Source organism: Durio zibethinus, chromosome 24, assembly GCF_047325235.1.
Source record: "Durio zibethinus cultivar Kanyao isolate XHJ-2024 chromosome 24, ASM4732523v1, whole genome shotgun sequence".
NCBI lineage: Eukaryota > Viridiplantae > Streptophyta > Magnoliopsida > Malvales > Malvaceae > Durio > Durio zibethinus.
Window position 1 is genome coordinate 17,833,411 of NC_143185.1, and position 19,816 is coordinate 17,853,226.

Consider the following 19,816-nt stretch of genomic DNA (forward strand, 5'->3'; position numbering starts at 1 on the left):
TTATATAATTATTTAAAAAATAATATTTAATAATTCTTTCTTTTATCTTCATATCTCATTTTTTTTTCTTAATGAGTTTAATATAGTAATTATAATTTACCTGCCATTAGTAAATATGAGTAATTAAGATTTGAGTTAATGTTATGAATAAGTTTTGAATTATCATGAAATATTTAACATTATATTTAAATTTAAAAATTTTTTAATATGATATTTAAATTAAATTTAATATAATTAATTTTAAATAATTTTTAAATATCACATTAAGTAATAAAAATTAATAATTAAAATATTTTATTATAATTTAAGGAATTTTAATTACATTATCCCTTATATTAAATATTCCAAGGAAAATTCCCCACCAAAGTCGTCCCGTGCGTCTTGTCAACTTTCCAACCAAAATCTTGTAAAGATTTTTCCAAGTGGAAAAAACGGTGAAGTATACGAGGAAAAGAAGGAGAAAAATGAAGAAGATTCGATGCTCCCTGAGTTTTTTATGCCAAAAATATTTTCCGCGTAAATGAGTTATAGTTGGATAACAGATATTTCAACACCTTTTTTTCTTCCTTCTTTTTCACTCAAAATTCCCCCATTCGACCACTACTCTCTTTTTCTAAGTCAATGTCTCTCATTGGGAATATCAAAGAAATTATTTTTCTTTTTAAATGCCCCATTTCGTGGAATAAGGGGGGCAGCCGCAGCACATCATTAATTATCAAGTTAGTGCTCCATGACGTGTGCGAAATTGCTTGTGCATTTGGTTATTCTCTTTTGATTTTTGAATTAGCATGATCTTGATTTTGACGTAAAGATAGTTTATTTTTATTTAAGTTTTATTTATCAACAAATGAATAGTTTAATCTACTAAAGTCTTTTTTTTTTACGAAAAAAATTTTGATTCAAATTCTGTTAATAATTATTTATTAAAATTATTTTAAATATATAATTTATAATTATTAATTTTAAATTATTAAATACGATATATCTTATCTTAATTTAAAAGATTGAATAATTTATTTATTTTTAAATTTTTTATCAAAAAAATTTATTTGAATGAATAAAAAATTAATTTTGATGAAGTTAAAAAAATAATTATTATTATTATTGTAATTAAAAAAATTATTTTAATTGTGATTAAAATTTTTTAATAAAATTTTTATATTAAATAAATTTTATTAAAATTAATATTTAAATTTAATTGATAATATAATAAATTTAATTATATCATATTAAAAATACGATAAAATTTAAGTATAATATTAAAACTTTTTTTTAAGGCTTATATGGTTCCACGACAGAACGACAATCCAATACAATGATTGTTTTTTTTCAAGTTGTGCAAACAAACAAATTCTTAATTAAGTGCTCTCTTCTTTAAATACGGTGGATTCTATGTTTGATTTGACAATATCTAAGAGGTAATGCATGATCTTAACCATTTCAGTGTCATATTATGTTTAAATATATTTTTTTTTTTACTTTTTATTTTGAAAAAGTAAAAGGTAAATAAAAAACTAAGAATCTTTTTCAAAGAAGAAAAAATGAGAACCATACGTATCCTTATCTTGTGCATTAATTGCTACACAGACTTTTGCTGCTTTTCAATCTTCTGAAAAACTAATGATGCTTTCCGGCCAATGACTATTGCAAAATTGCTACGAAAAGTTAAATCACCACCCAATAAAATGAGGTTAATTCTTCCATACAAAAGGAGGAAATATTTGAGCTTGGCGTTTTATATTTCCAAGCACCTACAGCTAAATCGTTTTCCATGGAAACAAAAACATAGGGAAGGATTGGCTCAATCTGTAAATTCGTTTCTGCTCTCTCGATATTAATTCGTTTTGGTTGATGGTCTTTCCACTTTTTTTTTTTTATATAAAAGATCATAATCTAATAATATAAAAAAATATTACAAATATTAATATAAATATTAAACGTATAATTGTTGTGAAATATGTTACTGAATTTACTTAATTTGGAAATACCAAACAATCTATATATCCACCACAAAATGAGAAAGGAGTACTAAAAAAAAAAAAAATCAAGCTGACAGCACATGAGTTATATCTTATAATTTATAATATGATATAATAATATAATATAAAAATAATATAAAAAATAAAAATAATATAATTTAAAATTTAAAAAAATATAAAAAAATTTAATAAAAAAATTTACATTTTATACTTTCACATAAATATAAATTATGATATATAATTTTTTTATAAAATAAAATATTAATATAATATTTTATATTATTTAATAACATGTATTACCAAATCTGATATTGACATATGATCGGTCTAAACTTGTCTTTCACAAATTGTTACGTGCACATGTCGACATGAACGACAAACAAGACAGGAGAAATGATCAAAGGACGAATCATTCCTTATAATATGTGAAAGGCCAAGTCAAGGATTTCACATTGTTTCACTTACTAAAGGAAACAAGAAGTACTTGAGCCAATGATGAAGCCATGAAAAAGTAAAAAATAAAAATAATCTTTTTTAGTCTAAACTTTAATTTATTTTATAAAAAATTTACTTGAATGACGGTAATATTAATTATGATAAGATTAAAAATAACAATAATAATAAAATTTATTATTGTAATAATTAGATTAAATCAATAATAAGAATATGCATGATGCAAATGCAGCAATAAAAATAAAGTGAATTATAATAAGGTAAAAAATTATTATTAAAAATATTAAATTAAAATTTATATATAATAAAATATTTAGTATATTTTTTATATTTATAAGTTGATGATTAATTAAAATTTATTTCAATTATTTTTATATCAAATAAAATTTTAAAAATTTTATTCAATAAAAAATTGTATGCATATTATTTTATATTAAAATAAGAATTAAAATTTAAAACATTAAAAATATAAAAATAATTCAAAATATTTAATATTTGAAATATAGTACTTGTTACAATTACAAATAATATTTTGATAAATTAATCTTAAACATAAATATAAAACATATAATAAAATAAACAAAATTAAATTTAAAAACAAAAAAGTGTTAAAATGACTTAAGAATTAAAAAGAATAATATAGTCGTTATAATCCAAAATTTCACTTTTTTTTTTTGGGTCTAAGACCTCTAATGTTATCTTATAATTACTTTAGATTTTAATTAATTCGAAGTTAAATTTGATCAGATTTTATAAGAGAAATAAATTTTTTTATTTTATTTTTTTCATTTATGTTATTCAAAATCAAAACTTTACTTTAAAAAAATAAAATTCTTTAATAATCGGATCAACAATCATTAATCAAAATTTCAATTGAAAGTTGTGATTTCCCACTACACCTTAGGAGGCCCAGTGCTCAACTGGAGAAATGGTGAGATTAATCTCACCGCAAGATATTATCCGAACAACATCCCGATATGATTTAGAGGTAAAAGGATTTCCAGCTGCACTGCACTGATGCTGTAACGATAACTAAATGGGGCCTAAATAAATAGGTATTGTTCATGTAAACTAATTAACATTGTAATTTTTTTATTTGATTTGCAAGTTATATGACTCAAATATTAATATATTTCCACCCTTTAGCTAAGCTAAGCTAATGTAATTCGACGTTCTATGAGAGTCAGACTTTTTGAAAGTTGACCTAATAAATAGACTTGATAATTTGAAACATGACATGATGAAAATAATATAAAAATAATATAATTTAAAATTAAAAAAAAATCATATATAAATATAATAAAACAAAAAAAATTATATTTTATATTTTTATGTTGACACGAACGGTAACATGAGATTTTCATGTAAAACATGTCACAAATATAACATTTTACATTACATGATAACATGAATTGTCAGATCTACTAATAAGTCTTTTAGATCTATTAAAATAAGGTTATGGGATATTGAAATTAAAATATTAAATTAAATTTAATCATTTATGTATTTATGTAATGTAAAATATTAAAATTTATATATTCGTATCGTATTTTATATGAAAATTATATGTTATAATTTATGAAAATATAAAAATATAAAAAATATAAAAAATATATATTTGATTTTGTTAAACTCATTTATAATTCTTATTTAAAATCTTAAATTATAACACCTTCATATTTTATTTTTATATTACATTTATATTTTATCATCATATCATATTTTAAATTATAAAATCAAATAAACTTTTAACTAATCATGAAAAAAAATCATTTTTTTTAATTATACACACAATTATTATCAAACATTTTTATTAACTTAAGAAAAGTGTTTCGATTTAATTTCCTTTTCAATTTGGCTAAGATTATTTCCTTTTCAATTCAATTTCATTTTATTTTCTACCTTTTTAACCTAAGCTTAATCATTAAAGAATTTTACCAAGGTTCAATCTAGTTCCATGTAACAAAGGGATGCAGTTTTTATTTTTTGGCTAAGTAGCATTTGAATGATTGCAAAAACAAATAAAAAAGATTTAAGAAGGAGTGAAGCCTATGTTTCAATTTTGTTTCCTCTTCAATTCATTTCTTTATATTTTTCACGAAATCAACAATATACAAAGTTTCTTCAACATCTTATCAATTTGAACAAAAAAAAAAAACCATCATTAATATTTAAAAGTTGAAGGAAATATTATACATCACATCACTTAACAAAATGTTTTTTACTATGTATAATTTTTAAAGTTTCTAAAAAAAAGCTAGTTTGTGAAACCATAATTTAAAAAAAAAAAAATTTTTATTATTAAATCAAATATTATATATAAAACATATATTAAAATAAAAGAATTAAATTATTTAACATAATTAGATTGTGATCTATAATGAAATAATTTTAGTTATTTTATGTGAATATACATACAAATTGGTAATTTTTTTAAATTTTATTCAAAATTTCAAAATTTATATATAAAATTTTATATCTAACTAACTTGTTATAAAAAATTAATTTTTTAAAAAAGAGAAAAAAGAAAATGACATATCTTCACTTTACATTATCTTTATTTGCAATAATATTTATATACTTAAAATTTTTATCAACTAAAAATAAATTACATGTCTTTTTTAAAGAACAAAAATATATATTATCTAATGATAAATTAAATAATAAAAATGTATTAGCATATTTTCAATTTTGAAATATTGTTCAAATTACTATATAAAATATAAAAAATATTAGGAGATGTGTGAAAAATATAAAAAAGAAATGGTTTTCATAATAATAAACTTGCAATAGTAATAGAATATGCCTAAAAAAATAGATGCAAATCGAAAAAATAAATTGCAATAACAATAAATTTTCAAAAATTATAAACTAAAAAATAAAAATGATATAACACATTATATTTATAGCTTTTAATTTGTAGAATAACTCTTAATGACATCTAAGATTGAATAAATAATTTACAAATTAATATTTAAAAAAAATTAAAAGGATATAATAAGTGATAAAAATTAAATCAAAATTTTTGCTTATTTTTTAAATATAAAATTAATAGTTAAAATTGAGATGAATATAGGTCATATTATTTAAAACTTTAATATGAAAAGATTGTTTGAATTTTTAATAGTTTATGTAAATTTTTATAAAAATAATTTTTGTTTGATACAAATTAAAATAAAAGAATATAGTAAAATTTTGAAATATTTGGATAAATTTAATCTTTATAATTTTAAAATATGATAAAAAATTCTCATAATTAAATGATTTACAAAACTATGTTATTCGGCAAAAAATTAAAACTATTATGATAAAATCCATATTTAATTTTTTTTAAAAAATATATATTTAAATTAATTTAATTTATAATTACAACTTGAATAATTTTAATATTTGAATAAATTTAAATTATTTAATTTATAATTAAAATAAATTATATATTTTAAAATAAACCTTACATATTATCCAAAAAATTTATTCACGTAATAAATTTTATCAATATTTTAATATGTTGTAATATATATATATATATATTATATTATATGTCACATGTCTAGGTTTAACTTTTTCTTTTTTAGGGGCAAATTTTTAATTAAAAAACCCCAAATGCTTAGCGAATTACACGTGTCAGAAGCATGAACCCCCTTGTGCACGCAAAGATTGGAATTTACAATACCCACGTAAGCAAATCTGGACCATTCACTCCCCAAGTCTAACAATCAACGGTTAAAATAAAATTTTAACCAGTCATCCTTTTTTTTAATAAAAAATCCTTTAATCATTTACTCACACCTTTGCATCTGGGCCGTCCAATGTGCTTTGATTAAAACGGCTCCGACTTGCTCTATAAATTCCAGCAGAAGACTGACTCCGTCAGTTGATTGTCAGGAGAGAGAGAAAGTAAAGAAAAAAATGGAGTGGGTGAGAGAGATAATTAATTTTAGGTTTTGGATTTTCCCTTCAATTTTGCATTGATTAAAAATTTTCCTTCCCTCCCTTCCCTCCCCAATCTCCTCCGTGTCGAATTTTACTGGTTTTTTTTTATCAGTGAATTCAACGTGTATTTTATTTGCCCTTCAAAAAGCTTGGGTTTTTCGTTTTACTCCGGTGAGACGTTTGGTTTTGTTGATTTTCCGGTGAAGCTTTTTTTCTCCATTTCTTGCTTAGTCGGTATAGCAGCTGAAATTACCGTTTGATCCTTTGTTGATCCCGGATTATCCGGATTTCCTCCAGACTGTCATATGTTTGAATCAAAATCAAATCGCCGACTCTAAAAGTTTTGAGTTTTTAGGCGGTTGTTCAGTTCTGCAAATCCCTTTTTTTTTTTTTATCTGTTTGAAGTAGAAGTTGTAAAATTTGGGACCCTTGTGGGCTTTTGTTTCGTTGGTGACTTTGGTTGGACAATTTTGAAGTAAGAAAAAAGGGTCATAAACTGTAGACTTAAAAAAAAAACAGTGGTATAGGAAAAGGACCCATTTGATTGGATACATTTCTTTGGGTTTGATTTTTTTTTTTTTTTGAAGAAAAATCTATCGAGAAGATAGTTGCTTGAGCTTTATTTGCAAGCTTTTGACTTTAATTATGATCAAAAAATTATTGAATTCAATTAATATCTTTACAAATTTGGATATTGTTTTTTAGTTATCAAACTCAATGGATCATTTCCTAATTTAGTGGTTAACTGCAAGAAAAAGTAACCATTTTGATTTACGTAAAAAAAAGGATTTATGGAGTTTTAAGGTTGCTAAAAAAATGGCAGTTTCTTTTCCTGGTTTTCCATGGTGGTTTTGGAGTGGTGGAAGTAAGGAGAAACAGCCTGTTTCAAATGGGTCTTCTTTGAATTCTCTGAATTCTTCTTCTTCTGATTGGGTGTCGGGGTTGAGAGAGTCTGAAACTGTCAAGTTCCAAACAAAAATAGCCCCAGCGAAGGGAAAGGGAAAGTGGCAAGGTAGTGAAGAGAGGAGTGTAGTTGATGAAGAATGTGATGTTGTGGTGGTTCCATCAGATGTTATGCATTTCTCTGGATACGAATCAGATGGTCCAGAATGGTCCATTGGGTGGGAAGAACCCCACGGTCCTGGCTTTCAAGGTGATGATGATGGTGGCTTTGCTGTGCTGGTTCCTTGTTATAGACCTGGTTGCAAGGAACTTGTAGACGGTCCCAATAACCAGCTCTTAAGTGCAATCAAGAACTTCCCACATGGGTTCTCTTCCGGTAAGAGCTTATTCCCATATAAATTTATGAAATTTCCTTTTTCATTTCTTGATATGTATTTTGATTGATTGTGGATTGACACCTAGAATCAGCTTGTTAATGGAACTATTAAACATTTAACTTTTGTCATTGAATATCATTTTAAGGCTTGTTTATTGGTTTTATGGCATCTTTAAATGCTCCTCTGTCTGATTGTGGATTGACACCTAGAATCAGCTTGTTAATGGAACTATTAAACATTTAACTTTTTTGTCATTGATATCATTTTTAAGGCTTGTTGATTGGTGTTATGGCATCTTTAAATGCTCCTCTGTCTTCGAAGCTAGATGTTTAATTTGTGCAGGTTGAAAGATTATATATCTGTCTTTGTCAAGAAGTTAAGATTGTTCTTCATGCCTTGCTGTGCTTGACTCTATGTTTTTGCTGTCGTTACTTAACATAACTATCACAGTTCTGTACTTTGAAGCTATTGAGAGAAGTATAATTTAACAAGAATTTTGCTTTGTTTTCTAGAAATCAAGTTCCTTAAAACCTGTTTTACAAGGCAACATCCTGAAATAAGTGCTACATCATATTGCATACTTGCATGGTTACTGCATACAATCTTTTGCTGCGTGCATCCCTCAAATTAGAGAAAAGCCTTAATGGAACATACATTTTAATGAACAAGATGAAAGTTTTAGGATATTATGAGGTATCTATCATTTTGAGATAATTGGTAGGTAATCATTGGTACAACTTGTCCGATTGAGTCAGAGAACTTTGCAGAACCAATTTTTAGAGTGGACTATTATTGCTGCCATTTTGGCACCGTTCTTTTTCCAACCTAGTTGTTGCATTCTAAGCTAGCCTTTCTAGTTTTAGGCAGCAATTCATATTGGACCATAGTTCTGATTCAGAAGAAACTTGAGTTTGATCAACACTATAGTTTTATTACTTTATGATTCAGCTTGTGTATTCTTTTATATGTTTATCAGGTACTTCATGGTAGCATGCCTCTGGACAATATTGCAAATATTGTCAATCACAACTCACAATTAACTGTCTGTGTTAATAGCTTTCTATACCATGGGATGAAGCTTTGGATTTATCATCTTATCTCTTTAACTCTGTCGAATTCCGTAATGCAGTTCTTACTTGTGACATGTGAGATGGGTGTTTCTGATCTTTTAAAAGATGTTTATACATGTTCTTTTGACAGAAAATGCTGCAATGGGTGTTTGTCACCATTAACTTTGTTGCTCTTTTACATGGGCCTGTGATTTTTCATGCCTAGTAACTTTTTCTTTGCATTTTGGTTAAATGTGCAGAGGGAAGCAACTCTGTGCAGCAGTGGTTTTCTTCTCTTCAGAACATCTGAAGGGCTACAAGTGGCTGGCCGAGTGACTGTAGATGAAGTGTCCTTACATATTTCAGTCGGGTGTACTATTTAAGAAGTAATCTTATTATAGTATGAGAGAATAATGTAAAAAAAAGTGGCAGGTACTGGTAGAGATGAGGATCTGCATCGGTTCTAGTAGAATCAGAGGATTAACATCTATGGAGATTGGAGATGCACATTGGATGTATATTTTCTGCTTCAAGATGACACGGGAGAACACACATGTTTCCAGGATGTCACTCTGTTTTGGTATTTGATCCATTCTGCTTACATCTGTTTTGGTATTTGATCCATCCTGATTACATGCAGTTGAACTGATCTGTGGAAACACTAAAATATGGTGGACAACTCTTTTTTGTTCTGTAAATAGTATTACTGTGAATATGCAAGAAATGATCTTTGCTTTCATCTCACTGCTACTGTGAATAATTTTGATCTTTCCCCGAGTAATCTACCATCTTATCAATTTTGTATATATATTTTTTCTCTACTGGGAGTAAATTTCTTTTATATTGTGCTTCTTTCTTATATCCCAGCAGCTTGTGGTTGATAATAGCTAAATTAATGTTTCAACCTCCTCCCCAGTTGCAAGAATTTGTCTCACTTAAATCTCTGTTTACACAACAACATTCCATTTATGGCCTGCCTTTCTCCTTGAGTTGAGAATGAGAAAAAGGAGAGTTCTTGAGCATTGCAAATAGGTGTCACTTCACACTTTTGACATAAAAATATTGCTCAAAGTTTCCTCTGTTGCTGCCCCGGGGGGGGGGATCCTCAGAGTTGCTCTCCTGCCTCTTTTTCTCCCTCAACAGCACCCTCAAGCTGTGAATGTGGTCCATATGGTTCTGTGGTTGCGATCAGTTGCAACAATTAACAAATGAGTCCTCTAATTTCATACCATCATTAAAAGAAAAAACACTGCGAATGGATGTGTTGTCCTTGGCTCCTTTAACTAAGTGAGGCTTGACTCTGGACCACTTGAGTTGCGGTTGTTAGATGTTCAAATCGTGCAGTGATGAAATCAATTCTTGCTGCAGCTTGCTGTGATCACACGAAGATGATGTAGTTTTTGCAATAAAGCTTAAAAAAAGGTTCTTGAGTGGCGTGCATTATATGCTAAGCTTGCAAATTTTCCCCTTTACCATTCCATGTCTAACCCCACATAACAATTACGCCCAGTGGCTTTTACCTCAACCAATAATTCAAGTAATAATCGTTGATGAAGTCAAGTGTTCTCCAGCATGACTTTGTCTGGAATTAAAAACTGGTTTAAGGGTTGCCTTGCCTGTCAAGGCCCTCCTAGCCAGTCTCATTTCTTCTCATCTTTTGAGCAGTCATGCATGCAAGCCATGATTCTAATTATTGTTGAAAAATTGGAGGTTGATCCTGCCAACCAAGCCTGCCAACATTTTATTGTTCAAGTTAAACTTTGAAGATTCCAACATCTTTTCCTTCTTAAAACCCTTTTTTTTTTTCAGTTGAAATATAATTCCCTTTTGTTTGGAAAATGGAGGCAGCTGAAAATGTCACAATTTTCCTTTTTTTGGTCGTAAAAATGGATAATGAAATAATTAGACTTTCGTCGACAATCACATAGACTGTTAATAAAATATTAAAATTTTATTTTTTATTATCAAAATTCAAATTCTAACAATTTTAATTAAAAAAAAAAAAAAAAACTGAACTTTCAACCCTTGATTCCATTCTCTTTTCAAGAGAATTCGCTTATATTATAAACCTCTAGATAAGGCAAGAATGTGACATTGTTCTAGTTTTGAAGATCCAAAATTAGTGAACATTAATTGTTATCCATTGTCACAATCAAAATTCTCCTCAACAAGTTTTGCATTCATTCGTCTTAAGTAACCAAAAGTTGAATTATAACTCAAACTTTGTATAACCAATCATCCTTATTGATTTTGCAGTAGTTAGGGTTCTTTAATTGTTTTAATAGTTCAACATCTCTACCATGAATACATGTAGTTCAGTTTCTTTCATTTCTTGAAAGGGCAACCTGTCTCAAAGTTCTTTTTTTTTTTTTTTTTTATGTGTTCAAAATCCAGGCTTGTCATTACTTATCTTATTGATAAGCCACCTAACTTTGATCTTCAAACACTCTCTATTAAAATTTAAAAGCCTCCTTTATTTTTTTTAAGAAAAAAAAAAACAACTTTTATTTCTAATAAAATTGGTTGTTTTCCAACACTTCTGGAAACTTTATTATTATAATAACTTAAATGAAAATAGAAAAAGTCGGTTAAAGCCTTGAAGGCTTAAAGGGGGTAAACCTCAAGCGAAAAAGTAGGGTAACCTGAACACCCTGGTAACAGACAAGATGCCACGTGGAGATATAGTACTGGCTGAAACTTTTGAACTGTTTTTTTTTTTAAGGTACCTTGCCGCTTTCATGGCTTATTTATTACAAAGAAATTGCCGCAACAATATATATTCGGGCGAAGATTGCTCACCTCTATGGTCCCAAAACAAAAACAAAAAACATAGATTTTGTTGTTGCACGTTTCTTCGTTTGTTTTTTTTGTTTCTCTTCCTTCTCTTATTCCTTGTTGTTTCCATGTCTTCTCTTTCTTTTATGGAGAATCAAAGTTGAAGAGACAGAGGATATAGAGTTTTGCATTCTTGACAGGAACAAAGAAGAGAGTTTTTTTTTTTTGCATGATTTTGGTATTGCAAGAGAGAAGAAAAGGAAGATAAAAGTTTTAGGGGTTTGAAAACATGTTGCAAAGAGCTGCTAGCAATGCATATTCATGGTGGTGGGCTAGTCATATCAGAACAAAACAGTCAAAATGGATGGAACAACACCTTCAAGGTCGTATTTATATGTTTTTCCTTTATGTTGAAAGCATAATAATTTCTGGGTTTTGGGTGCTTTTTTATGACTCTCTTTGCTTATCCCATTTGAATGGAATTTTTAATATGTGAATGAAAGCTGAAAATTTGGGTATGGTTTTTCAGTTTTTTCTGATAATTTTGATGATAAATTTTGATAGAAACAGTAACTTGTAAATGCAGTCACATAGATAGAATTTCATTATGACCCAGCATCTTCATTGAATATTCTTTTTTGTATAATATTATTTATTTTCTTTAACAATTAAATGAAGCAATCTCCAAGAACAGTCAGAACAATCTGGTTGTTGTACAATCTTATATATTTATTTTAAAGTCCATGACTCTATGTTTCTGATAATTAAAATTTTTAATTTCTAAAATTATATTTATGAATTAGTTTAGATCAATTGCAAGGATTTAATTTACTCAGTTCATCATCTACCTAAGATGAAATTTTGATCCAATTTCTATTTCCGTATTATTGAAAGGAAAATCTATAAAAGGGATAAAATCCATCCAATAAACCTTTTTTTTTTTTAATAAATGAGGGCAGTGCATAGAAATAAGAGAAGGGTTGCAAGTGTTAGGATTCGAACTCCAAACTTGTTGGATGGCACCTCTTAAGGGTATGGATGCATGAATGAACTAAACTAAGCTCTAGATATTTATGAAGATGGTGGTAAACTTACCTATGGTTAGCTTTGAAATACATTTTTTTGGTCAATAAAAGATAGCTTTGAAATACTCAAGCTGCATCTGTATGATTGGGAAAATGTCTAAGAAAGTACAATGGGGAATTGCAGATATGGAGGAAAAAGTAGCGAATGTGCTTAAACTCATTCAAGAAGATGGAGACTCCTTTGCCAGGAGAGCAGAAATGTACTATAAAAAGAGGCCAGAACTGATACATTTTGTGGAAGAATCTTACAGAGCTTACCGTGCCTTAGCTGAACGGTATGATCACATATCAAAAGAGCTACAAAATGCAAACAACACAATTGCTTCTGTTTGTCCAGAGCAAGTCCAGTTTGCAATGGGTGATGAAGATGAATATGGCTCACCGAGATTCCCAAAGAAGTTTTCAGAAAACTCGAAAGGCAATAGCCCCAAGGTTCCAGAGCTTCCTGTCAAGGATTTGGAGGGTTTAATAAAATCAGCCACGAAGAAAATGCAACATAAGAAATCAACAAAAGCCACAATGACTGCAGTTCCTAAATCTGGTTTGAACAAGGCTGAGGGACTTGAGGAGATTGACCGGCTTCAGAAACGAATCCTGGCGTTTCAGACTGAAAAAGAGTTCATTAAGAGCTCTTATGAGAGTGGGATGGCAAAGTACTGGGAAATAGATAATGAGATAAAAGAAATGCAAGAGAAAGTTTGCAGTTTGGAAGATGAATTTGGTGAAGTTCGATTCATTGAAGATGATGAGGCTCGAAATGTGATGGCAGCAACAGCTCTAAAATCATGCAAAGAGACATTGGCTCAGCTGCAAGAGAAACAGGAGAGATCAGTCATGGAAGCAGAAGTAGAGCAGAAAAGGATCAAGGATGCCAGTAAGAAGTTGGACTCTCTCAAGAACAAGTTTCTTTTAAACCAAGTGAGTCAAGAAAAACCATCTGCTGGGGATGAATCCGTAATAGCAGTAGAAAAGTCTAAAAGGTTAGAACAAGTAAGTGATACTACCCAAAAGAGAAAGGACATGGAGTCCTTAAGGAATAAGATAAAGGAGCACTTTGAGGTTAGCCTTGGTGAATCTTTGACTATGACAGAAATGGCGGAGAAAATTGATGAACTTGTGAACAAGGTGATCCACTTAGAAACTGCAGTCTCATCCCAGACAGCTCTTATCCTGAGACTTAGAACAGAGATTGATGAGCTTCAAGCCCAGATTCTGACTTTGGAAGCTGATAAGGCCACACTGGTTGATGGAAAAAATGATTTAAGGAACAAGCTAAGGGAGATGGAGGAGAAGTTGCATGGGATTCAGGATTTGAACCAAAGCGTTGAAGACCAAAACAACAATCTCCAAACTCATTTCACTGAAGCACATTGTAATCTTGATCACCTTTCCGAGAAAGTGCAAACTGTAAAGCCAGATGAAGAGCTTGAAAGAGAGAAGAGCTCTTCTTTGGAAGTCAAATCCTCAAAGGAGATCACAGATCTCAATGAGAAGCCGAAGAAGGTCAAAGCAGGCAAGGAATTTGAGGTAACTGATGCATCAGAAAGAGAGAAGTCTCCAGACGAAGTCAAATCCCAAAAGGAATCTGAAGAGCAAGAGATCAGAAGTACGGATCCAAGTGATAGCTGCAAAAATTTGCAGTGTGCAAAACCAGAAGAGATGGTTGTAGCCTCAGGTTCTTTACAAAAAGAGGAGGACTATCTGGTTAAAGTCGAATCACCAAAAAAGTCAGAAGAAAAAGGAGAAAAACTTGATGGTTTTCCAAAGGGTGGGGATGTGAAATTAGGAGGGAGGGAGGATCCAGAAGAACATGACTCTGTTACAACTTCTACAAATGGAGGCGTTAGCCATGAAACTTATAAACCTTCAGAGAATTGTGAAGACCTGATAGCAGAGGACAAAGTTGATCAGCAAACTTCGTCACAGATAGCGGATATTCTTGCCAAGGTTGAATCAAAAGAACAGGAAAGAGGGCAACAGGATGAGCCAGACTGGAAGCAGTTGTTCTTGAAAGGTATGGAAGACAGAGAGAAGCATCTACTGATGGAATATACTACAATGTTTCGGAGCTACATGGACACCAAGAAGAAGCTCATGGAAGTAGAGACAAATAACCAGAACAGCCTGTTTGAGATAACATTGCAGCTAAAGGAACTGAAGAGCAATAATACTATGAAAGATGAAGAGATTAGATCCTTACGACAGAAACTAAGCCTTCTCCAAGCAGGTCTTGGTGAAAACAACAATACTGATCAATATGTTGAACCTAGAGTAAGTTCAGAGAAATCAATAGTGACTGAAACCGAAACAACTGCGTCATCAGAGAAAGTGAAAGAAGACATCAGAGTGATGCTAATTAACCACTGTCAAACTACTTCAGCAATTGAAGAAAAGTTCCGGATAAACATTGATGAATTGCTCGAAGAGAACTTGGATTTCTGGTTTAGATTTAGCACTGCCTTGCATGAGGTAAAGAAATTTGAAACTGGAGTGAAAGATTTAGATGCTGAGGTATCAAAACTTGAGGAAAGACAGAACCAAGGTGGATGTAGCTCTGCAAAATATTCACTAAAATCAGATGCACGGCCATTATACAAACATCTGAGAGAAGTGCAGAATGAATTGACTGTCTGGGTGGAAAAAAGTTTATTACTAAGAGAAGAACTGAAGAACCGATTTTCATCTTTGTGTGACATTCAAGAAGAAATAACAAAGGCTTTGAATGCAAGTGCTGAAGACAATGACTTCAAGTTCACAAGTTACCAAGCAGCAAAATTGCAAGGTGAGATTTTGAACATGAAACAAGAGAATAATAAAGTTGCAGATGAACTGCAAGCCGGTTTAGATCTTGTAATAACACTACAGCTTGAAGTTGAGAGGACTCTGGCAAAGTTGACTGAAGATTGGGGACTTTCTGGATCTTCTGGATCCAAAAGCCGTCAAAGTAGCCAACCGCAAAACTCAGATAGTCGGTCTGGAGTTCCGTTGAGTTCATTTATCTTTGGTGTCAAACCAAAGAAGCAAAGGACATCCATTTTTTCCTGTGTACACCCTGCACTGTATCGGAAGTACAATGGTTTACGATCAGGACGTAGTAGCAGCAGGTGAACTGATTGACATGTTTTCTGTTGGCTGTAGATGTTTAATAGTCTGTAATTGTCAACATGAGAGGACTATTTTGCTTGTATGTATTCTTCATTCTCATTCAACCAGAAGCTTTAGCAAAATTGCCTCATTTTTGAGGTCCCTCTTGTTTCCATTCAACATACAATAAATATCAGGTTGATGGATCTCAGACATTCAAGTTCTTTTCTTCACCAACAACAGAGAAACATTGGTGACAAAATCAGAGTCTAACCATGTAATGATTTCCCCAATTCTTCTTCATTTTCAACTTTTACTTCTTCATATGCTTTCATTTCGTTTCTTTTGGTGAACTGCCGAAAATATTGCTTATGCTTTTCTTCTTTCTGCGCTTGCCCTCTTTTCAGAGGAACCTTCAAATAGGAAACAGCGTGTGCTTGTTACTCTTCACCCCTTGTGATTAATGGCCCATGCGATACGTCATCAAGCCATCAAATTTCTAATAAAGACTGCGTTACTGCTAATCAACTTTCTTTGTTCTGCTGAAAATTTGCTGATGGAGATATTGACACTCACATATAGCATTATAGAGAAAAAAAACCAAAGGAGTATATTTATTAGCTGCTGAATATAGGGCAAGAAATTCAAATCTTTAAAGATGTTACTGGAAAACAGCTATTTTTTATATCATTAAAGTTTATAGCGCTGTACAGCGGCAGATAATATGCATTTCCAGCAGTCTTAGATGTCTTATACACACGTCTCTTTTAGATCAGCAAATGAAACCTCGGATACAATCCTGGCTCCCCTTCCCTTGGCCATGTATAGACCTATGTGATGCATAAGATCCTGCCATTGGAAAATTTTCAAAGAGGTTTTATCAATAAGCAAACAAGCATGTTGATTTTTGTTTTTTTTTTTTTACATTTCATCTTGTTATTTAAAAGCAAAAATTATTGTGGCTGTCACCATTTAACTGTCTCATTGCCTCTATCTGGTTATGCTAAAGGTGGCAGTCAATGAGTAATAGGTACAGTGGTTGATGACTACAGTAACTAATGGGAAAAAATGTCTAAGACAATTAATGAATCTCTATGTTTATGCACTTGTAGTTAAGTCTGTTTAGGCATTTCACTCTCTTGGGTGTAGTTCTGTGAAATATTCTCTCATTTCAACACTTGGTTTGTTAAATTGCATTATTGATATCCAACTCACACCTTTTCACCTTGTCTGCTGAAACTAATGGCTAGCAAGCAACATTTTCCAGAAGACTCTCTTAGTACACCTCACAAATTCATCCTCAACTACAGAGTGTTAATGCTAATTTAAGCTCAGACGGAAATTCAACACTTCTCAAAAATACTTTCCTTGGTACCTCTCTCAACCACGTACAAATTAATCATCCCAATTTCCAATGCTCAGCCTAATAGTTATGTTCATACAAACATCTGTAGTAAATTAGTTTCAGATTATGTACAACTTTGGGCTGAAGGTATGACGAAAATTCAATGTCCAATTTAATAACCAAAATGATCTAACTTCAGGAGTTACTGCCATCAAGGAACGAATAGGTAGTTTGAATCAAAAGCAAAATATCAGCTATCAGTTTGTGAGAAAATTTATTAGCAGCAATGCTTTAAAATGATTTATAGTAAAAGAAACAATATAAACAGATCAAATGGTTCTTTCAAGCCAACTAGTTTGTGGTTCTTATAAAAAACCAGAAGAACTGGGTGATTAAGATACAAGTGAAACTCAAAAGATAGAGTCATGTCATAAAGATAATTCTGTAATCAATTGCTTGCCTAATCCTAAGAAATATGATGTTGGCAGAGTTTTCATTACTGATTCAAGTTCATATCTGAAGAAAGAAATTTTCATCCTATCCACCATGCAAGAGTGCTGTTGTTATTGATTACTATTTATTTTCTCTACTTTCTAAGACATGGACTGCATTGGCTTTCAGCGGAAATGTTTATCAGACAAAGCAATTCAAAATGAAAGCGATTGTCTATGATAATCTAGAAACCTTATTATCTATGTCTATTATTAAAGTACCTGAGGATGAGCCAAAGCGCCATCAATATTTTTGGCAACATGAACTGGAAGATCAAAAGTTGCACACGCACTGGAGTACACATTCACATCCTCAAGAGGGGTAAGCATGCGACGATTTCTGGCAGACAGAGTGGAACATACAAAATCCAGTACACATATATCCGTGCATATACCCACAACCAGTATCTTCAAAATCCAAAAAAAGATAGGTGAGATTAGACAAAAAACCTTAATATAATAGCCATATATTAAGTCTTTTCATATATAACAATGCAAAGAACAATCAAAACTGAACTGCCTCTTTTTGTGATCGTTAGAAAATACTTACAGCTTTAATCTGATTATTCTTGATCCAATCTACAAACAAATTGGAACCATCTTTCTCAATTGAACCAAGGAAACCATCAATGCAATCTTTGCATTTAAGTGTTGCATTCGGCTCATTCTCTAGCCACTGGAGAGCTACAATTCATAAACATGCATGCCATTAAATTCATATAACGAAAAGGAAGAAATAAATAAGAATAATAATAATAAGAATAACAGGTATGTTGGTGGCTTCGGATTTTGGTTGTAGAAATATAATCATTGAATCTGATTCAATGTTAACTGTTCAGAAAATCTTGCAATCACTTAATGACAAAGACTTGCTCCATCAATTCATGATTGCCAAAGTTTGATGAGAAGGGATTGGATTGTTCTTTGAAACATGTACATAGAGAAGCGAATTTCTGTGCCGATTTTTTAGCTGGCTTGGCTCAAGACAGGGAATTTGGAATTCAGTTGCTTCATTCTCATCCAGATGGTTTACTTAAGTTTTTACAAGATGATCTTATAAATTTGTCTAGGTCACGTGCCTGTGTAGTGTAAAATGGGCAACCACTCTTTAGTACAAAAAAAAAAAGTAGTCATAAAGTACCAGTAACCAATCTAGATTCATCAGTTCCAGCAATGCAATGAGGAGGATATGGAGGCTCGGGAATATCAGGATGATGGGAATCAAGAAAAGCAAAAACAGGCAATTTTTTCTCACAGAATAGCCTGGCTAGTCTCACAGATTCTTCAACCATATCAGATATTTGTTTATCAGGTTGCGTTGGAGCCTGTAGAAAAAAATAAGAACCCAGATCTGAGATTACCATTAGTCCAAAATATAACAGAAAATTTTAATTTTGTTTATTACAAGCATTCAAAAACTATATGCTGTTTGAGATTTATGGCTTGGCAGCAATGAAAAAAGTGTATTTTGAGAAAAAAGAAAGCTTGTTAAAATTACCAGATTTCCAGCTCCAACGGTGCAGAAGCCATTAACAACGTCAACAATAACAAGACCAGTCTTAACATCTTGAGAAAGAACCAAAGAGCCTTCTTCCACAGGAAGGTCCTTCTTCAACAAATCAATGGTCGTTGACACCATGTTCCTCTGTAGTATCCTTTGCTTAACAAACCCAAAAGAGACGATAAACCGAAACAGAGCAGAGCCAAAATAAAGGAAATAGAATATTGGTTGAATGGACGTGCTCACTTTTGTTTGTTTTTGAGCATTTCAAAGACGGCATTCAAATGTCAAACCGATTTCGATGAGCACCGTTTAAAAAAATTAGTTCTCTCAGATTTTTATCAGATTCCTTTGACTTTCCACTTTGAATTTTGGGATTTTTGTGTGGGTCCCAAGTTTGGAAGAAAAGACAGACAAAACAAATACAGTCACATAAAAACTGAGATCCCATTTGTCGGCTTTTTGGCCACTGATGTCTACTCCAATCGATGGACTTACCTGGGATTCGTGATAATCTAGTGAAGGCTGATGTAATTCATGATGATAAAAAAATGGACCAACATTTAATTGCATCAATTATTGATTTTATAATTTGTTTTAAAGCTAAAAAACTTCAATTAGCATTAATTTGGACAAATTTCAGCTCAATTTTGAGTTAGTGTATAATGAGGAGTCTTGGATAGTCAACTTGATTATTTGTGAAAATGTTTAAGCACACTTGGGCTTAATTGGGACATGCCTGTATTTAAGATTTAATAGAGTTATGCATGTATCAATCTTGTTCCCTATTTATGAAGTGGGATTGATAGGATTTGATTTCACAATATTGTCGTTGTTGATG

General features: G+C 30.8%; 3 protein-coding genes across 3 annotated transcripts; 2 read left to right on the plus strand and 1 right to left on the minus strand.

Annotated features, from left to right (window-relative positions):
- Window positions 1-6,308: 6,308 nt before the first annotated feature.
- LOC111317005 (uncharacterized) lies at window positions 6,309-9,535 on the plus strand. The gene is made up of 2 exons (XM_022919288.2): window positions 6,309-7,644; window positions 8,955-9,535. The coding sequence occupies exons 1-2, from the start codon at window positions 7,182-7,184 to the stop codon at window positions 9,002-9,004; spliced, it is 513 nt and encodes a 170-aa protein (XP_022775023.1). The 5' UTR covers window positions 6,309-7,181; the 3' UTR covers window positions 9,005-9,535.
- A 1,935-nt stretch (window positions 9,536-11,470) lies between these two features.
- LOC111317007 (protein NETWORKED 2D-like) lies at window positions 11,471-15,789 on the plus strand. Its single transcript, XM_022919289.2, has 2 exons — window positions 11,471-11,852; window positions 12,679-15,789. The coding sequence occupies exons 1-2, from the start codon at window positions 11,759-11,761 to the stop codon at window positions 15,660-15,662; spliced, it is 3,078 nt and encodes a 1,025-aa protein (XP_022775024.2). The 5' UTR covers window positions 11,471-11,758; the 3' UTR covers window positions 15,663-15,789.
- Window positions 15,790-16,236: 447 nt separating this feature from the next.
- Window positions 16,237-19,285, minus strand: LOC111291590 (nicotinamidase 1-like). The gene is made up of 5 exons (XM_022883389.2): window positions 18,973-19,285; window positions 18,616-18,799; window positions 18,025-18,158; window positions 17,697-17,882; window positions 16,237-16,487 (listed from the first exon to the last, which is right to left on the minus strand). The coding sequence occupies exons 1-5, from the start codon at window positions 19,111-19,113 to the stop codon at window positions 16,389-16,391; spliced, it is 744 nt and encodes a 247-aa protein (XP_022739124.1). The 5' UTR covers window positions 19,114-19,285; the 3' UTR covers window positions 16,237-16,388.
- Window positions 19,286-19,816: the final 531 nt, after the last annotated feature.